This window comes from Thermobia domestica, chromosome 8 (assembly GCF_964235325.1).
Source record: "Thermobia domestica chromosome 8, izTheDome1.hap1.1, whole genome shotgun sequence".
NCBI lineage: Eukaryota > Metazoa > Arthropoda > Insecta > Zygentoma > Lepismatidae > Thermobia > Thermobia domestica.
The window spans coordinates 18162721-18182576 of record NC_137461.1 but is presented as its reverse complement, the minus strand read 5'-3'; the positions used below and the strand labels follow the sequence as shown (position 1 = coordinate 18182576).

At 37.3% G+C, this 19856-nt stretch overlaps 1 protein-coding gene across 2 annotated transcripts; it reads left to right on the top strand.

Annotated features, from left to right (window-relative positions):
* The first annotated feature begins 1596 nt into the window (after positions 1-1596).
* On the top strand, positions 1597-15672 carry LOC145692732 (uncharacterized). Of its 2 annotated transcripts, none has more exons than XM_081768163.1 (4): positions 1597-1752; positions 7462-7548; positions 13759-13903; positions 15131-15672. In XM_081768163.1, exons 2-4 carry the CDS (start codon positions 7476-7478, stop codon positions 15639-15641), a joined length of 729 nt encoding a protein of 242 aa, XP_081624289.1. In that variant the 5' UTR covers positions 1597-1752; positions 7462-7475; the 3' UTR covers positions 15642-15672. The 2 variants fall into 2 exon arrangements, with proteins under 2 accessions (XP_081624289.1, XP_081624290.1); XM_081768164.1 differs by lacking the exon at positions 1597-1752 and adding an exon at positions 1828-1905.
* The last annotated feature ends 4184 nt before the right edge of the window (positions 15673-19856 follow it).

Below are 19856 nucleotides of genomic sequence, written 5' to 3'. Positions count from 1 at the left end.
CTCCCAACTAAAAATTTGGGGTTGCGTGCCTACGTTATTGTATCAATCAACATTAACAAATCTCGTTATTACTTGTTTCCAAATCTAAAATAATGGGTTATCACTTGCAATTAGGAAGAATCATGAACAGTAGCCTCTCTTCAGACAAGTATAATAAGCAAAAATTAGAATTTATCGCTTGAACCTAAGGGAAGAAACAAAGAGTTAGGACATTAGGCTTGTAGCAAAAAAAAAAAAAAAAAAAAAAAAAAAATCTAATATTTACCAGTGTGATTTCTCTGAAAACTACCTCTGATCATGAGTGATGAAAACAGTACATAGGACGCGAAGTGGTAGAGTGTTTACATCTGGTGTGTGTAATCCTTGGTACGATCCCCGGCGGTGGACATAGTGCCCGTAATTTTCTGGAACCACTATCGTTTCCTCCTACATTATCATTCCACCAATACTTCCATATTATTCAGTTGTCTTAATCATTGTCTCCTTTAGAATAAAAGGCATAACCGAGGGACGTTAAACTGAGAGATTTCATTTCATCTCAAAACAGCTCATACAGAAAGACGGTACACGTGAGTCACATGTCATAATTTAGCTGTACCAACCTCAGAACTCAACAAGACTATTAGTCGCTTTAAACACGTGGCTGATTTTATTCGGCACTTGCGCAAGTTTTTTTTTTTTTTTTTTTTAGCAGATTAAGGGTCTTCACTAGCGAAATTAAACTACCGCTAATTTTAGAGTTTTTCTGTAATACCTTCAAAACAAATAAAAATATTCGAAAAGCAGAAACGTAGTGAACTAGACAATACGATTTTGCATGTGATACCTTTACCACAATTCACCTATCTGCTTTTGGTATGCCGCTATTTACAGAATCCGCAAAAATTGCTAAATCTATCTACAGTTGCAAATCGAAAGCAGATAGATGAATTGTGATAATGGTATCACATGCGGAATCCAATTGTCTAGTTCACTACGTTTTTGCTTTTTGAATATTTTTATTTGTTTCAAAGATATTACAGAAAAACGCTAAAATTAGTGGTAGTTTAATTTTTCTGTAGTGAAGACCCTTAAGACCCGGGTTCGATTCCCAGTGGGAGCTCATGTAGTTTGCATTCCATGTTAAGTTGTAGATCCACCTCTGCTATATAGATTCAGTGTTGAAAGGGACGCTAAACACAAATCAAACCAAAAAAAGAAAAAGATAATTTACGAGATTACTTGTCATAAATAACCTTGGTTTGGTCATTTTTCTTCAACAACCTGAAAATATTACTAATGTTTTAAACAACACTCCCCCTTCCCTCCCCCCAAGGACGCATTTACCAAGAAGACAAAAGCAAAACATGTCCGGGAAAAGACAAGACGTTTAGTAACTCTGTCTTAAATACCATGAAAGTTATAACTAAAATGTGTTTACTGACTGACATTTTTTGATAAAGTATTTTTTTACAACTTATTTCTCTGTCTTTTTTTTTTTTTTTTTTTTTCACTTGGGAGATCCTAATAGAGGAAACACTTTTTGGGAGCAATTTGTGATAACGAGAGATCTTTAATCTGTTGTTCACTGATTGCACCATTTTTCTTCTGATATGATTAGAATCATTAGTGTTGAAAATATCAACGAAATCTTAGAAAAAGATAGATCTCATTACAATTTAGTTCTTTTTTTGTTGTAAATAAGGTAATAATACAATAACTGAGACGGAAGAAAACACTCGTTAGGAATTCGGAAACACGTAGAGTTCTACGGTAAGTACTAAATCAAATGATTACTAATTTATGTAAATATTCTATAATAGAAAATAGGAAAAACAGTGAGCCTTTAGCTTTGTGGTCACCTTTGGTGCGAAGACTACGTGGTTCGATCTTAGAGCATAGTGGCCTTATATAATTGTAATGTTAGTAAGTACGTATGTCCGTTACTTCGCTTATACGAAAGTGAATTTTTGAAGTTTTTTTTTCAATAGATAGAGCGATATCCAGACCGATTATTTAGTCCGACTACATGTATAGGATCAACCCATTAAAAACTCCATTGTTAAGGGTGACTTTAAAGATTACTGTCCATATCTCATTTTCCACCAGGAGATAGCGGTGGTCAAGGTTCTTTTCCCAAATTATGTTCTACACGTACTGTTGGGTCCGAGTGGAGATACCGAGTATCTCAATTCATTCATGGTACCTCAACACGTAAAAGAGAGGAGGCCCCGTATTGATGGGATGAGCCTACCAGGGAACCATCTATCTCAAATGGCCAGGTCTTAAAAGACAGACAGTTTACATCAGTCATAAGCTCTGGTAATGTATAGTGTACCTCTGCCGTAATCAGAGAAAGTCCCGTATTGGTTGGGATGCCAGTTTACTGCCTGGAGGGGGACCGAACGGTGATTGGGGAAATGCACCAGTGCTAGGTATCTGGGTAAAGGTTTCTGATCCCAGTAAAAGGGAAGAAGCTCTACAGGATAAGAGACTGGAATCAAACTCAAATGCTGTCTTAACATATACCATTGGATTCGGGATGAGATATGGCATTATTGTGAACTCCCCACGCTGGTGGGCCACTTCTTTGTGAACGTCCCGCTGATGGGTGTCACATATATTGTGGAATGCCCTTGAAAGGTAGGACACAGCGTTATTGTGGAAATAGTACAAACGTGTACTTCCACTGAAAAGGTGATGGAGTGACGAGGGAATCCAAAACTAATTTAAATATCCCTACTTGGAGTCAAAGGTGACCTCCTTCTGGAGCCGCCACTACCACTCTTATTACCTTAATGAGCATGAGAAAAACTAAAATAAACTAAAGTAATATCTCAGGGTTTTAAACAAATAAATATCTCAGGGTTTTATGTTACCTTCAGCTATGGTCTCTGAAGCTACTTGTAAAGGATATTGAAATTCAACAAGGTTAACAAACAAACAAACAAAAATTAAAATGAACAGGTAGCAGCCTGTTTGTTTACCCTTTACACTCATAGCTGGGTAGTTTGGTTCCATGGGGCGAAGCCTCTCTGAGCCCCAACCAGGAAGGTGGTCAGAATACTAGAGTCAAGGGATTAAATGTTTCCTTAACTCGCCATCCTGCAAAGAAAACATCTGAAATTAGCAATTTGAGTACTCACCAAGCAGGAAAATAGAAACCCTCTCGCTAATGGTAGGTGATACGATTTTATTATCCAGGCTGATATGGCAGATTACTTCACAGTAACACACACTGAATGCATTTTAACAACAGCACACTTTCTTTAATGATATTTGAATAGATAATTACTTTGATGGTGCACCACTGAACACACTGAATTAAATATTATATATCACTCTTTATATAATTATATCAACACTTGGTATTAATAACACGGATTTGATAATTTATATATTTTAAACGATAAACACTGGAGACTTCAACGAGCTCAACAATTTAAAGCAATAAAACAAAAAGAATATTTCTCCTCATTGGTAAAGAGTTTATAGTCTCTTACAGTCTATATTATAATATGAGGAACAGAGGAAGTGTTAAAACAATCAGATTTCTTCGCACAGTTCCATTTTCGTGAGGCGAAGAATAACTGTCCACTTCTCTTGAGAGTCTCTGCACTCGAAGGGACGTGGAGTGTTTCTATGATGATAAAACCACAGTACGGGATCCTAGTAGATCATTTTGTCGTCTATTTCATGAAAACCGGAACAGTTTCTGGTAGTAGTAGCAGAAGTCAAATGATTTGACGTCATAGTGGTCAAACACTGCACAGGGGTGTTTAACCGCACAGATAAAACATGATCTCCTTTGGTCTCCTTTTAAAAGTTCAGGAGAGCCCTGTCCATTAACTGGGACACGCAAATAGCTCTGGTGAGATAGGTTTGTACAACCTTAGATCTTTACAAAACAAGATCAAACGGTAGGTGAGATGCACTATTTGAAAGTTACTTCCACTGCGTTATACTTCTAATTCCAGCTGATACATGGCCATTATAGCCAAAGTTTTGACACAATGAACGAATATGACAATGTAATGTCAAATAATGGCGTGTGTGAGAACGAGTACAATTGTAGCATGGTTTTCCTTGTCAACTTCTATATATATATATATATATATATATATATATATATATATATATATATATATATATATATATATATATATATATCTCACATAATAAACTAGTGTTGAGTAGCAATCACTTACTGAATATCTCTTACACTCACACACCGAAACACGGTATATAAACTATTATATACTTAAGTCACAGGACACCTGGGAGCTGACGTGCTCACCGTCCTGGGTTCTAAAAACAACTAACTTGAGAACTGTCACATTTTCCCTGCATACTTCGGCTTCTTCCTGGAAAACCAGCGACTCGCTCTTCTAAGAAATGTTGCAGGAAAAATATGTAGCCGGAGGCTAAAACTTGGGTGGTCTGTGCAGCCACAAAGACAAGGAACGGCAGAACTGCACAGCACTTCACCACACACACGTGACAGGTGCTTCCCCCACTGCACCAAGCGGCAGTTTTGAAAGTTTTTGGACAAAACAGCTGTCCAGAGCAGCAACCATGTAAACAAACACTTATTTTGTTGATAATAACTATTTACAACATGGAAAACCATGATTAGACGTACATAAAGATATGATAAGATACACAGAACATAATTATACATAGATATACAGATGACACTCAGTATTTTTGCAGTAGGGAATCAATTTTCCATGGCATGCCCATAAGTTTCTGCTAGTTCAGGCTGCCATCTTCCCAAGAAAGAAAGAGAAGGAACATCTGTTTATGTTAGCCAATTTTGAAAATAAACACAAGATCTAAATGTCTTGGACATAGGGAAACACGATAACAAATCAAATTATGAATTTTAGCGGACTTTCCAAGAACTTGTGAGCGTAATACGATAGTATTAGTAAATTATACATGAAAATAGTCAAAATAAAATACACAATTTCAAACAAGCAATGCATCTCGGGAAAAGTAGAAAAAGGTCCGTCGGCTGACCGTCAACTGTCACCGCCTAGTGACGCTTCGAGCTCGAGAGGTGAGATATTCTTTTAAAAGGTGGGAAAAGCACACGTATAGAAATCGAAAAACCATCATATCGATGCTAAAAATTTTATGATATTTTACACAAAGCGTAGAGTGCGTCGCTCCCTCAATGTTTTCAGCTAGGGATGATTTACAGAGGAAGTTTCCTACACACTTCCTATACCATTATTCCTTTCCTTCCATGTTCACCCTAGGCATTTCTTCTCCCTCACAGTAGCCAACAATTTTCAACAGACTTTCAGCGCAGAAAGCTGTCGCCAAGAAAAAATCTTTGTTCTTGCTCTCTCGGCATCGTGAAATCCAAGACTTCGTTATACGAAGTAACTAAATATAATATATTTTCTTCCAATATTCTCATATGTAGAATATTCAAATACGATGATACATGTGGTTATTTACATCCTACTTCCCGTTAATGAGATGCACTCGAATACCTAATGACATTAATAAACCTACGAATAATGTACATACATGAATAAAATAAATATCAAAAGAATATTAATACTACCGTATTCTGCTCTGTGTTTACCCAATATTCTCATAATTATTATACAATATGCAAATTCAAGCTAATTAAAAAGCAATTAATTTATTCACAACAATTACCATTTTAATAGGGAAATGTGCACACATCTGCATTTTGATATGCAGATGAAGCAGAGGGCACTCGGCTTCACACAGTATCTCGACGTGTATGTGGTACCTCTACGCGGAAAGCAGTGGCTATTGAACGATAGAGGTAGGTACGGCCGGGAATGAGTAAGCCCCCTCGGGGATCCTGGAATTAGCCGAGCAGTGGTCAAATCGTGGGATTCGGTATCCTATGTGAGCTTATTTCAGGAATCTGGGCAACGGCAAGCATGAGGGGGAGGTGAGCTTCCCTCACAACGCTCGGGCACCATGTCTGCAGAACATGAGATGCCTTCACTCGCTAGAAAGGCCGCCTTCACCAGTACGTAACTGGTAGGCACTCAGGACTTCGGTCTGGCAGAGCAGTGGGAATATACCACTCTCTTAGATAATAGGGATCTCAATTGTATATTAAGGTTGCGGGACATATCTTAACTATGCAGTACGTGCACTAGAATTAATCGTTCACATTGAGGAAATACGGGCTGGGTGTATCTAGCGGAGATGGTCCAAAACTTAGGCCAAACGGCCGTAGCTCGATAAGTGGTGGGTGAAATGTGACAGTAGACCAGTTCCATTTCATGTTGAAACAAAGGTAGCAGAAGTTACGTTAGATAGAAGTACACATCATCCAGAGATTAACCGTCTGCCATTAAAATGTCTAGTGCGTGATTTTTTTAAAATGTCTACCATAGTTTATAATGGACAACTTTGTATTCATGTATTATTTTTTCCCGACTTTCTCACATTTTTTACCTCTTTATTTTGTTCCACAAATTCTTTCATTCATAAATCACTTGCATTTGTTATTAGCATCATTTAGTCCATAGCAGTTGATTCCAACTTGCAGATGCATTACGTACGAGCGTGCTTTTTCAACCAAACGAAAGCAAAGAGAAACATAATAAACGCTGGTTTAAAGCAGTAAAGAAAAATGAAATGCAATCGTTTAGTTTAACGTCCTACGTTTATGCATTTTAGGTCAAGGGAGATGGATGATTAAGGCAAGTGAATGATCATGGAATAATTAGTGAAATGAAAATGTGGAAGGAGACGGGAGTACCCGACAAAATCCACGGACAGAATGTTGTCCTCCACAAACGTACTTGGGTGGGGATCGAACCAAAAACCCCACGCACCAAAGGGAAGAGCTGTACCACTGACAAGGGATGTATGCAAACCGTTACAGCTAGATATATATATGGAACGCCAGAAAAAGGCAGAAAATGAAAAATGTATGCAGGTAACCTGATACATACGGGAGGGGGACATGTAACCAAGAACACAATAGTAGTGTCACACAAGCAGTGTTGCCATACCAATACAAACTTATAGTTTTTCAAATTGAATGTATACTATTTTAAGGTATTAAACAATTGGCACAAAATGTGAAAGAAAATAAGCAAAAAATGCCTTATCAGTGTTGCCAAATAAAGGAGATATGAGCCTCTAAAGTTGAGAAATTATGCGGTTTGTACAGAGAAACGAACAAATGTACAACAACAACAAGACTGCAGAAGGAACTACAGACTGTGTTCCAGTAATTCAGCTATCGTAGTTGCGAGATACCATAGTGTGATATGCATCGACCTATACTGTAAGTCTTAATCTTCCGTGATGCTCTGTGCACATCTAACTCCATCGGATTCAAGGGGACCATATTGTGGTACGGATTCCATGTTATTAGTAGGTCCCATCACTAATAACCTTGGTATTGCATAAGGGCGAACAAAATAAGTGAAGATGATCCGTTGCTCTTATATTACTCTTCTCTCCTTGCAGGACTGACCTCTTCAATGAAATGTCAAATAAAATTCGAGGTCATATGCGTTGTCTTGGCCACATATCAAGGTGTGGTTGATTTAGCAGGTAAGTAAAAGCCATAACTATTTAGGTTACTGCAGAGACAATATGTATCAAACGAAGTCTTGATATGCACAGACGGGAAATCACCGGCATTAGCTTGGTGATTCAAGAGAAGAGTGTTAAAGCTATTATTTTATCTTGTAGTTTCTGTTCAGCTATCTGCTGTTGAACTGAGCCAAATCGAACCCTTCACCTACTGCAGCTTCTCTACTTTACTTCTCTCACTTTAACCGTTTATTTTGAAGGTGATGGACAAATACTGTGTGCGTGAATTTTCTCGGGGTTCTCTATTTTCCTCCCACTTCCTCCATTCCACTATTATCATGCATCACATTGTTAAAGTCTCCCTTAGCCTCGATGCATTTAACTTTGTAGAAAGCTTATCCACATGTATGTCTCTCTTTCAACGCCTTTCTCCATTCTTCCAGTTTCACCTCTGCCTTATCTTTCGCGTATAACATGATTTGGGAATAGAATACTCCATAGTTCTCTACTTTTCACCTCTCTTGCCAACACATCCATTACCAAATTGAACAAATACGGGCAAAGAACTGATCGCTGATGCAGATCACTTCAACAGTAAACCGTTTTTTCATACTCACACTACTTTTCACGTGAGTCTCTGCTTCTTCGTACATGTCCCTTACCAACCATACATATTTTTCAAAAACCTCCTTCTCTCTTATGCATCACCATAGTTCTTGTCTCGGCACTCTGTCGTATGCCTTCGATTCCCGGCGGGAGTTCATGTAGTTCGGATTCCACGTTAGTCAGTAGGTCCCGTCCCATATAGCCTCGCTGCTGAAAGGGACGTTAAACTCAAAATCAAGTCCATCAACTCAGTCGCATGCCTTTTTCAAGTTTATGAAAATGAAATGTAACTCCCGCTTGCATTTCCTTATATCGTTCCATCAGCTGCTTCACCGTAAAGATTGCATCAGTTGCCCCTCGCATGAAACAAAACTATTCCTCTCCAACGGTCGTTTCTTGTCATATCCTGCTTTCAACTCTTCTTTCCAATATCTTCATGGTGTTTTAATTAAGCACAGCCTTAACCTAGACTTATGGTATACAGCTGACCAAAGACTTCGTCGTAACAACTAGTATTTATAATGATAATGATAAGTTTTAACTACTATTTCAATACAGGGTACGACAACAAATTTTATTAACACAATGGTTTATTGATTCCTAATATTAACCGCTTGCATATCAGTGACATCTATGTGGATATCATGGAAACGTATCCCTTATTAAGGGCCGTTTTAATCCTGGAGATGATGAAATTTGTTAGTGGACGCAAGGCAAGACTTAGTTCTACTATTTCTCCTTCGGTGGCAGCACCTTACTGACAGAAAAGACCAAAAAAAGTGTTGTCTCAGTAGATGGCAGGCCTAAGGAGCATTCAATTACAACACACATGTGTTTGCTTTGATAATAAACACTTAGCAACTTTGAGATCGGGAAACGAAAAAAAAAATCTTTGATCTCCGGTCAGTGTTGCGAACCTGAAACAGCATAAAATCCCTTTAGGACACCAGAATTTCCATTTTTCAGTCCAAATGTTCCACAATGCAAATAACTGCTTTTGTCGCTAATGTGAATGCTCTCCTCAAGCGCATACAATAACTATGCCCTATCTAATTGTCTAGGCAGTCCTTTAACAGTAAATGAAACCGGTATTACAGCACGCACATAGGAAAATGACATCTAGACCGCAAGGGGTTACTCATCATGGAAACTAAACTTTCTCATTGGAACCTAAATTCCAATAAAATTCTGCTGTATACAGGGTGTTTCAAAACAACACCGACAACGTTCGGAAGGTGATTCCTGTCACCAAGATAAAGCAAAAAGTATAGACCAACTTGGGTGTACAAATGCTTCCTTTCGGAGTAATAGGCTGCCAGAAACAAGAAAAATTGAACTTTAAAGGCCCATAGCTCCAAAACTAAGGGACCTACCCAAGGGAGCCGATCCTGGGGGACCGGGTGAATCGCCCCCCGAAAGCTCATCTGGGCCCCATGTATTTTTTATAAATTTGTACTTTTATATGTATTGTTATATGTATTTTTCTATGAACATACAACCCCACATCTGATTGAGCCCCCCAAAGTTACAGAGAAATCGGCGCCCTTGGACCTATCGTAGTCGGGTCAAGACTTTACTTAGGAACTAATATGTGCTCTATCCAAAAAGCCATGTTTCAGAATCCTAAGGTACTCACACAACAATTTTTATAGGTAGAGTTTGGCTACCGGCATATAATTTGAAGTACTCACTAACTACCTCTATAAAAATTGTTGCGATAGTCCCGCAGGATTCTGAAATGTGGATATTTGGATAGGACATATACTACTTCCTAAGTGAAGTCTTGACCCTACTACGGTAGCTCCCATAGTTTTGGAGCTATGAAACTTTAAAGTTCATCTTTCAATGTTTTTGGTAGCGTATAACTCCAAAAGGAAGCATTTTTGCACCCAGATTGGTCTATAATTTTTGTCTTATCTTGGTGTCAGGAATCACCTCCTAAACATTGTCGGTGTTGTTTCGAAAAACCCTGTATATTGTGACCGTCTGCCCGGCCACAAAACTGTTTTTGAACGACGAGTGTATTTCTTTTTAAATTTTACTCACAGAAACGAACAGCTATTTTTCTTTCTGGTGAGAATTTCAACTCCTTCTGTTGTATGCAGGTGTTCTTCAGTTGTTATCGTTTCTCACGATAGAACAAAGAACTTGTTGTTTTTCAATGCAACGCTTATCGTCTGGCCAGCGTGTTTCGTCGCAGCAAACTTATTTTTCTCTTTCCATAAAATAGTTTCCAACTTATAGTCTTCGTCTCCATGACTGTTCCGCATATACTTTTTTATAATAACATTTATTAAGACTGGGAATTTTTTGGATACGAAGTTGATATTGTGTGTGAATGATATTGTGTTTGTCGTGTTCTCACGCACTCATATTACGTCATCCTTCTTGCCGTGAGAACAAGTGTTCACATCCTGCAGGAGTCGTAGGTGGAATGACTCATACACACAATTACCATCGTTCGCTTCTTTTCACTGAACTGTTTTATGTATAACAGTAGTGCATAAAAATCTATAACCATGGGAAGAATTTATTAGTTAAGACTGCTACACTTTTTTCAACTTTTATTTCCAAGCTTCACTCTCACTGGAACAAATCAAATGTTGCCAGTGTTCTTTATTATAACATCGACCCATTGGCATTGTGTATGAATGCAGAAAAGCTTTCCATTTCTTTATTATTTTACATAGTGCATTGTCAACCCTAAGTAAGCAGACGGGTTGTTCCCGAGCGTGAGTGGAAGCAGGGAGTTAGCAATAACAGTTGGTGTAAGTGGAGGGTTAGCAAAAAGTTTGTCGTAGAGAGAGACAGTGCAAGACAATGTATGAAGTGATAGTATGAAGAACTTGGTGGTGCGACGTTAATCTACAGGATGTGAAGCAAAAGGACCAACAAATACCTTCTGGGCATGTAACATCCTTGTGAAGTCAAAAAATTTCTTCAATTGTATTTCCCCATTCCCCTCGCCATTATCACGAAGTGAAAGTCATATCTTAGTGCTAATAGCAAATTTATAGTGCAAATGATATCCAAACCAGGGCTGTTTCTAGTGTTCGTACCTAGTGTGTGCATATCTACCTTTATCACGCAGGATTAAGTGTTTTATTCTTCGTTTCGTTCATTCGATTGCCTCAGTGCAATTTCTTCTGTTTGAGCATTTAGCTCTGTAAAGTGAGAATTTTGTGGGTTGTTAATATATATATATATATATATATATATATATATATATATATATATATATATATATATATATATATATATATATATATATATATATATTATTCCGCTCCGTACCCACATATATCTATACTTAATAAATAGGAATTTACCTAAGTGAATATCATCGTCTTCATTCATGTGTGTGTGGAGTCCTGCGAGCAGACGGCTTGCCTGTTGCGTATATGTAAAAAATGAAATGAAATCTTTGAGTTTTACGTCCCACGATTATGCCGGTTAGGCTAAAGGAGACGGTGATGATGAGTAATGAATGAAATGGTGGAATGAAGAAAGTGGGAGGAAACGGGAGAACCCCGAGAAAACCCACGCACGCGATGTTTGTCCACCACAAAGTTCACTTGGCGGGGGCTGGGATCGAACCCGGGACCCCAAGCACCAGAGGTGAACGCTCTACCACTGAGCCACCGCGGCCCTGTTGCGTATACGTATGCGTGTGCATACGCAAAAGTAAGTATAATACAACCTGAGTCTCAAAAGCACCAACGTGGCTCATGTCAAATCACTGGTCATATTTCAATATTATCAATCTGCGCCCAAACAGAGTATGAGCCTGGACCAGAATTGTTGTCAGCTGTTTTCTTAGGGAGTTCTTCGGGAGCCAGCACCCAAGGAAAGCGGTAGGTTGCAATATCACACACTTATCTTCATCTACCTATTGAGAAGTTCCATACATTAGGCAAATTACTAAATTCAGGGGTAAAAGTTGATCTGAAAAGGTACGGGGGCGCCTGATGTGACTCCGTCCGTCGTGTCTATCCTTGCCCATTGTAATTTTTCACGAAGTAGGGGGTGCCATAGATAGTTTTTTTTGGAGGTGTGTAATGGCGTATCCCCGCATTTCTCCTCACTTTTACCCCTGACTAAATCCACTTATTTTTCGCACCAAACGTGTTTCTTAAATCTTTATTTTCGTATAGTAAGATCAAGGTGCCGAATATCGGATAGTTTCCTAAATCGGATACCGAGAAATATTCCGTGTGAGATGCTGCAGCCTAGCGGCCATTATCGTAACTGCACAACAATAGGTGGGCCATTACACACTTAAGTTATGATATCTCTCGTAACATGTTTATTTGTGTGGTGAAGTGTTTTGTGATTTTGACCTTATGAAATATTTGCAGTACTACAGTGATTGCGTTATGTCGTCCATAAAGATAACCTAATCATATTCATGCTACACTTATAATATAGGCTAAGAAGAGTAGTTTTAAATTACATGATGTTTTGGTAGTTCGTTTCTGTTTACGTAATGTATATAGTTGAAAGTTGCCACACGACTTACGTTGCCAAATATCGGATAGTACAGAGGTTCCAAATATCGGATATTAGATATTAGGGAACGGTATTGCTGATGTCATTCTTCGGTTAGTATTACATATGACAAAAATCGATCGAAGGAAGAAGTGGGATTATGCTCCTGGCTGTTGCTGCCGTCAAGGGAAAGAAAATGGGGTTCCTCAAGGCATCCAAAACCTTCAATGTTTTCTTCACAGCCGCATAAACTTGAAAAAGGAGGTGAACTATGGATACGATGTATGCAATGCCTTAAATGGGTACACGAGCTATGTTCAGGCACTGATTCAAAAACGTGGAAATCCTTTGTTTGTGATTATTGCCAATAATTTAACTTCTTGGTAGATCCTACTACAGATGAGTAGAACAATGTTTAGTTACAAATAAATCTACATCATTAGAAAGTAGCTCCTTTTGTTGAACAATGTTTTAGTACCAGCAAATCTGCATATTTAGAAAGTTGTCTGATTGATAGAACAATGTTTAATTCAAAGTAAATCTACATGTTGTAAACGTCTACAATTTTGTAGAACAATTTTTAGTTAAGATAAATTTACATATGGATATATTTAGAAAGTAGTTTATTTTATAGAACAACGTTTAGTTACATCTACATGTTTTGCACTTTACGTTTTGTATATATTTACACCATGTAATATAATTAAAATAATGCACAGTCTTCTCCAGTTGTGGAATTTCCTTAAATCCTTCTCATTTAATTTCCGTCCGATATTGAGACCTCTTACTATCCGATATTGGGCAACATTTTACAGAACTGAGAAAAATGTCACTTTGTACCAAAGTGTATATATATATATATATATATATATATATATATATATATATATATATATATATATATATATATATATATATATATATATATATATATATATATCTTTCAATATTTCGTTATTGCTTCGAAACTTTCAACTTATAATCTACAAAAAAGATAACAGAACATTTAGATGTAATAGGTACATTTTTAAATTTACTTTTGGGATTTTGCGTTTAATTTCCTAAGAGAAAGAAATCATTTTTAAAAGAGCTTGCCTTTGAAGTATTCAGTATTTTTTTTACATCTTTTTTCAGTGTTGAATCCATGTTCGCCTAATCCTTGTGGACTAAATACTGAATGCTTGATTACTTCCTCTGGAGATGCATTGTGCCATTGTATAACAGGAAATTTCCAGGCACAAAATGGAGCAAGTGGTGAATGTATCCTCGGATGTCACAAGTAAAATAATTTTCTTTTATATAATTTTCGACATAGTTATTCAAATTTAACGAAGATAAGAATCGAACTAACGCTACACTCATGTTCTAAAACCAAATTTAGTATGTACTAATTGGTTTTTGATCTCAGTAATTGTGAATCAATTGAGCAACGAAACATTAATGTACAGTGTGAGGGTGTAGTGGCTCACGCTCAACTCTATAGTGCTGGGGATCTCTGGTTCTATCGCTGGAGTTTGTGATGCACAACATCGTGTCCCTAGGTTTTCTCGGAGTTTTTCTCTTTCTTCCTGTATTCTCCTTTCACCAAATCTTTCAAAATATACATGGTGTCTCAAAAGTCTCCTAACATAGGATAACTCTGTTGTTATCAGAGTTAGAACAAAATGTAAGAGGGGAAACCGTCTCCAAATATAATGATTTCAATCTAAAATGAAGGATTTTTTTTTAAAAAAAATCTAACGAGCCGTTTGGGTTGTATATTCTTCATGCGCCCAGTGTTAAATGAAAATGCAACGTTGCCATTTACCTGGATCCACAACATAAGTCAATGAAGTTACTGTCTGTTAATACTAACGTGTCGATGGCCAATCCCCATTTGAAACATTTCCCCATTCACCATACTCTTACATTAGAAAATTTGTCTAATCTCCCGTCCCGTCCTTCCCTCCCTGCAATGGCAACGTTGCATTTTCATTTAACATTGGGCGCATAAAGAGTGCACAGTCCAAACTGCTTTTCCGATTTTAAAAAATCCTTCACTTTAGAATGAAAACATTATATTTGGAGACGATTTTCTCTCTTACATTTTCTTGTAACTCTGATAATAACAGTTACTCTATGTCAGGGGACTTTTGAGAAACTCTATATATTTAATGTTCAATTTTTCTTTGTGACCATTTGATTCATACTAGTATCCACTCAGGGTCAATTTGTTTGTTTGTATGTTTGTTTTAGGAGAGATGATGAGAAGAAAACTTCCTAATTTATTCAAATATGAACTAAATAATTTTATCTTGGAGGATCGAGATTCCTGAGCCCATTGGCTGCACCAGTAGTTCAAACAAACGAATACGTAACTTCAAGGTTAGGATGATCTTTTAATTCGATTTGACTAACAAAGACTATTCAATCAATGGTACTCAACGAGTAAATTTAGCTCCCATTCATATGTAAGTGTAATAGTGTGTGTAATAAGTATTAATTGAGTATTTCTGTTCCATTACAGTGATTCCGAGTGTCCAATTAGCCACAAATGTCAGGGCAATAAGTGTATGGACGTTTGTTTCCCGAATCCTTGTGGATATAGAGCTCACTGTCAGGTGAATAATAATCACAAAGCCACCTGTGTTTGTCCAATAGGCTTCGTGGGAGACCCTTTCGTTATCTGCAGAACTGAGCAACCGCTTTCTTCTGTAGGAAAACCTGTTTCTAACCCTGAGGAACGTCAGAAATGTGGCAAGAATGCTGAATTTCGACAATTTGAATGTAAATGTCTACCAGGATATGTTGGTGATCCTTTCATTGGTTGTGTCCAAGAGGAATGTAAGCGGAACTCGGATTGCCCCAGTGGGGAACTCTGTTATAACAACGAGTGCCGCAATCCTTGCGATAAACTTTGTGGAACGGGTGCTCGTTGTGAAATGCAAAATCATGCCCCCGTATGTCGATGTCCAAGTGGGTACTCAGGGAATCCATATGTAAATTGTAATATAGATGGGAATTATGGGGGACTTTAATCAATAGATAAATAAATAAGGTATATCTAAATACGCATTCAAAACATCTTTTCCAGTAACGTCAATATAATTGTATTTGAATGTAATCAACAGGACTCGAAGTTTGGTGCTCCACCAAATTCTACAGAGTGCTGAAACAATATTTTCAAGTTACTACATGACTTTTGGTGTTCCAAATTCGAAATTTATGTCTAACCTATTCCACAAAAAAGACGCTTCTCCACCTAAACATGTTTTCACCAAAAAGCACTAAATTTTAAGTTTTCATTCTTATCCGTACATATTATACCGATGTAGGTCTCAAATATTTCTACTTTCCCGCCAGTATTAGTGTTGATTTATTAAATCCTTACATAATCTACGATAAACACAACAACACACTGAGAAAGGGTATGTGATAAAATATACCTAAAACACACAATCACGTAACAGTTTCAGCACAATAACTGTGTCTTCATCAGACTTTTACTCCTTTTCCTGCATCACACTAAGAGGAGTGAAAGTCTGATGTTGTGTTGAAACTGTTACGTGATTGTGTGTTTTAGATATATTTTATCACATATCCTTGCTCAATGTGTTGTTGTGTTTAGTTTGTCAATATCGGAACAAAGCCTGATAGAATAGTTATCTACAATAGTGCATGTAAAGACTAGTTTTATTTTTTATTTTTTAAATATCACAACAAAGTGGAAAAGGTATCAAACGGTAAGCGCAGGAAGTTATGAGTTGAATAAATGAAAATGTTTCCCGGCCTCTCTAAGATTGCGGAAGATGTAAATACTAAAACAACAACATAAAAGCTTGCTCAAACTTTGAAATTTTGGTAATTCCGGCTAAAGCGAGTAAAATCACAAACTATGATAGTGTTCGAAGTGGAAGAAAAGCAGAGGCGGTATGTTTTATTATGATTTTGACTCAACATACCGGCTATTTAGATATTGTCTTGATCACTGAAAAAAACAGAGATGGTATTCTATGTCGTCACTACTGAAAAACCAGAGCGGTATGGCATACCACCGCATACCGTCTCACTTCGACCACTGATCTTTGATGAAATAAAAAAGCTTCAGTCAATATTAGAAAAAATTCATCCATTGCAATATGTAGGTATGGGAAGGAGAGAACTTTAAAGTGTAGGAAAACACTCAAATTGTATTTGGCACATTCTCTGAAACTTTTGTATCGCTTCTTTTGTGAATACATTTTATTGTACTGATATAGAACTGTATATGAAGAATGTAAGGCATACTAGAATGCGTGTTTGAATAACTATATATACCGGGTGATTCAATAAGAACGTACCAGGCCTATATCGCAGTTAATACTGCACGTAGAGCCTTCAAACAAAAAATTGCATTACCAAATCGTATGTGTAGAATGCAATAAAAATAGTAGCGAGACCAGTAGCGTTTCGTGAATACCTCCAATGGGGGGGCAACTTCAAAATTTGCAATGGAAAGTGGTATAACTGTTGGAATCGTTCGAAAGGACATTAAATGTCATGCAACTTTTAGAGGACAAACGTTGTCACATCCTTTCTCATTTAGCCGCTAGAGGCGTTGTTGCAGACTTATATCTGACTACTCGTAGCAGGCCTTTATCTCAGCTAATAATGCACATAGAGTCGTCAAACAGACAATTGAACTACCAAATCGTACGTGTAGAATGCAATAAAAATAGTAGCGACACCAGTGGCGTATCGTGAATATCTCCAACGGGGATCTTCTGCAAAATTTGACATGGAAACAGGGGTTGGTTGTGCCTCCATTGAAACGAGCGCACAACGGGAGAAACGTCGAGAGGAAACACCCTCACACTATCTGCTTTCACTTAGTAATGCGACCGTGTTGCTGCCAACGAGGAAGAAATATGTCATATTCTTACATTCTTCATATACAGAATGTGCCACAAACTCTCAAGGATTACTGGCTATATAAGTAGCGCGAAGCTATCTTGAAGGAAGAGGCTTTGTAATACTATAAGTAGAAAGCAAGTCTTCATAACAGAATATTTGAAATTTTCTTAATATAAATTCCCTACAGATATAGTTTCCGCCTTTCTGGAAGCTAGTATATTATTAAATCAAGTAGATCATCCTACTGTGAAATCTTCTCTCGAAAAGTATACTAAGCGGCCAGTCCTCGATGAAAGCATGCTTAGAAAATAACTAATTGCAACCTGCCTACCACGTAAATATTGAAAAGACAAAGTCAATTCTTTATTCTGGACGAAACTATGGACTCTATTTAAAAAAAAATCAGTTGAGAATGCTTTAGGAGCATTGCCAGAATTATCCTAAAAAGACCTAATTTTTCTTATTAAACTTCTACAGGCTTTATACCAATCGTTCTATGTACTTTATTATTATACTCATTAAACAATTCTTGTAATATATCTATTCATTTAAAATTTCCTTCAGTACTGAATTTTTTCAACACGTTTTCTTTAAGAGTTCTGTTAAAACGTTCTACGATATATTGTTTTATGAAGACACATGCTCAAAATTGAAAAATTCTCAAAATATTATGTCTTTATGATTTACGGTTCCCGAGATATGGCTCCTTAAATCTCCCGAAATCGAAACTTCTTTGGCCAATATCTCGGGAACAGTAATAGTGGTGCGAAAAATTCCATCACTCCTTTGAGATAGCTTTTGATGCTCCATCGAATAGAGGGCTCAAAATTGAAAAATTCGCAAAACACAGAGACACAGAGAATTCAGTAACGATCTTTTTAAGTTGATTGAAAAGTATGTATGAAGTATTTTGGTTGCTTCCTTAACTATGATCCGTTGAAGCCAATAGGGGTCTACATTTGAAGATGTACTGCTTAGATAAAACTAATACTACAAGTGTAATGCAGACATTCAACAATACTTGCACGTTTTTCTGGGTAAATAGCATCAAGTGTGACAAACTGTGGTTAGTCCTAAGTGATCAGGCAGCACATATGTTGTTTGCACTTAGATAACTGAAATGTCTATAGAGCACCATGCATGATGCTATAACATACGCATAGCAATTTGTATGTGAATTTGTACGATCGCAATATTGTAAAGCTAATTGTTTGGTTGTTGAAATGAAGGCAGTTCTACCTACATTTCAGATTCCTTTATATTGCATCCATCAGAATATTCATAAAGGTTAGTTTACTCTTGGGATAAGTCTTTTAGAGTTTTGTAAAATACAACTCAAACTATTTTGTTGATATTTTACAAATAGATATTTCACTTAATAACCCTAAAATATGACATAAGTCTTTTTTTTTACAAAAAAAAAACTCTATAAGGTATAATTCAGTTTTAGGTGTTTGGACCAAGTTTTCCAAAGAGACCTTACAATTAGAATCGTATTTTACAAGAAGATATTTTATTAATAAGTGCAATAATACAGAGTGTTCAAAAAGTCTCTATACACCTGAATCGTGGCAAGTCAAAGTCGCATTCAAAGTCACATGAGATAAAATTTTATGCAAAGGTTTGCAACATTGCTATATTATCGCCTTGCGTGAAGTTCCTTTCTTAGATTCCAGTCGGCAAAGTAACGTTGAAGTGATTGTTGCATCTAGTTAGCGATCTCTGAAACAATGGTGTTAACTTTGGAACAACGAATATTCCTGGTTGAACATGTGTTCCGTGAACAAGGTGAGTACAAACAGACAGTCAAAGATAAGTTTGCAGCTAGGTTTCCGGATACACCTGTTCCGAATCGTCACACTGTAAGGGTACTGATCGATAAATTTAGAGACATTGTAACGGTAATGGACTATGATCGAAGTGGTAGACCGTCAGTGCTCGATGAAGAAAAAATGCTACACATATCGGATGCAATGCGATTCTCGGCGGGAGCTCATGTGGTTCAGATTCCACGTTAATCAGTAGGTCCACGTCTCATATAGCCTCGCTGCTGAAAGGGACGCTAAACTAAAATCAACTCAACTCAACTCGGATGCAATGCAACGTAGCCCCCATAAATCACTTCGAAAACTTACCCAGGAAGAAGCAATAAGTGTTGGTACGGCACAAGAGGCGGTTCGTAAGAAACTGCGTCTTATCCCGTATAAGGTAAGAGCGGTACAGCAATTACTTCCTCCTGACAGTGTAAAACGAGTGCAGTATTGTGAATGGTTTACACGGTTTATTATGGAGAAGTCTGACGATGTTTTGGATATATATATTTACTGATGAGGCCTGGTTCCATTTATCAGGTTACGTCA

What these genes read in the sequence shown, in the direction of transcription:
- LOC145692732 (XM_081768163.1), top strand. Translation starts at nt 7,476, where the DNA reads ATGAAATGTCAAATAAAATTCGAGGTCATATGCGTTGTCTTGGCCACA. An exon ending in AGGTGTGGTTGATTTAGCAG is followed by an intron (nt 7,549 to 13,758) that starts GTAAGTAAAAGC and finishes ATCTTTTTTCAG; the next exon opens with TGTTGAATCCATGTTCGCCT. An exon ending in TGTATCCTCGGATGTCACAA is followed by an intron (nt 13,904 to 15,130) that starts GTAAAATAATTT and finishes GTTCCATTACAG; the next exon opens with TGATTCCGAGTGTCCAATTA.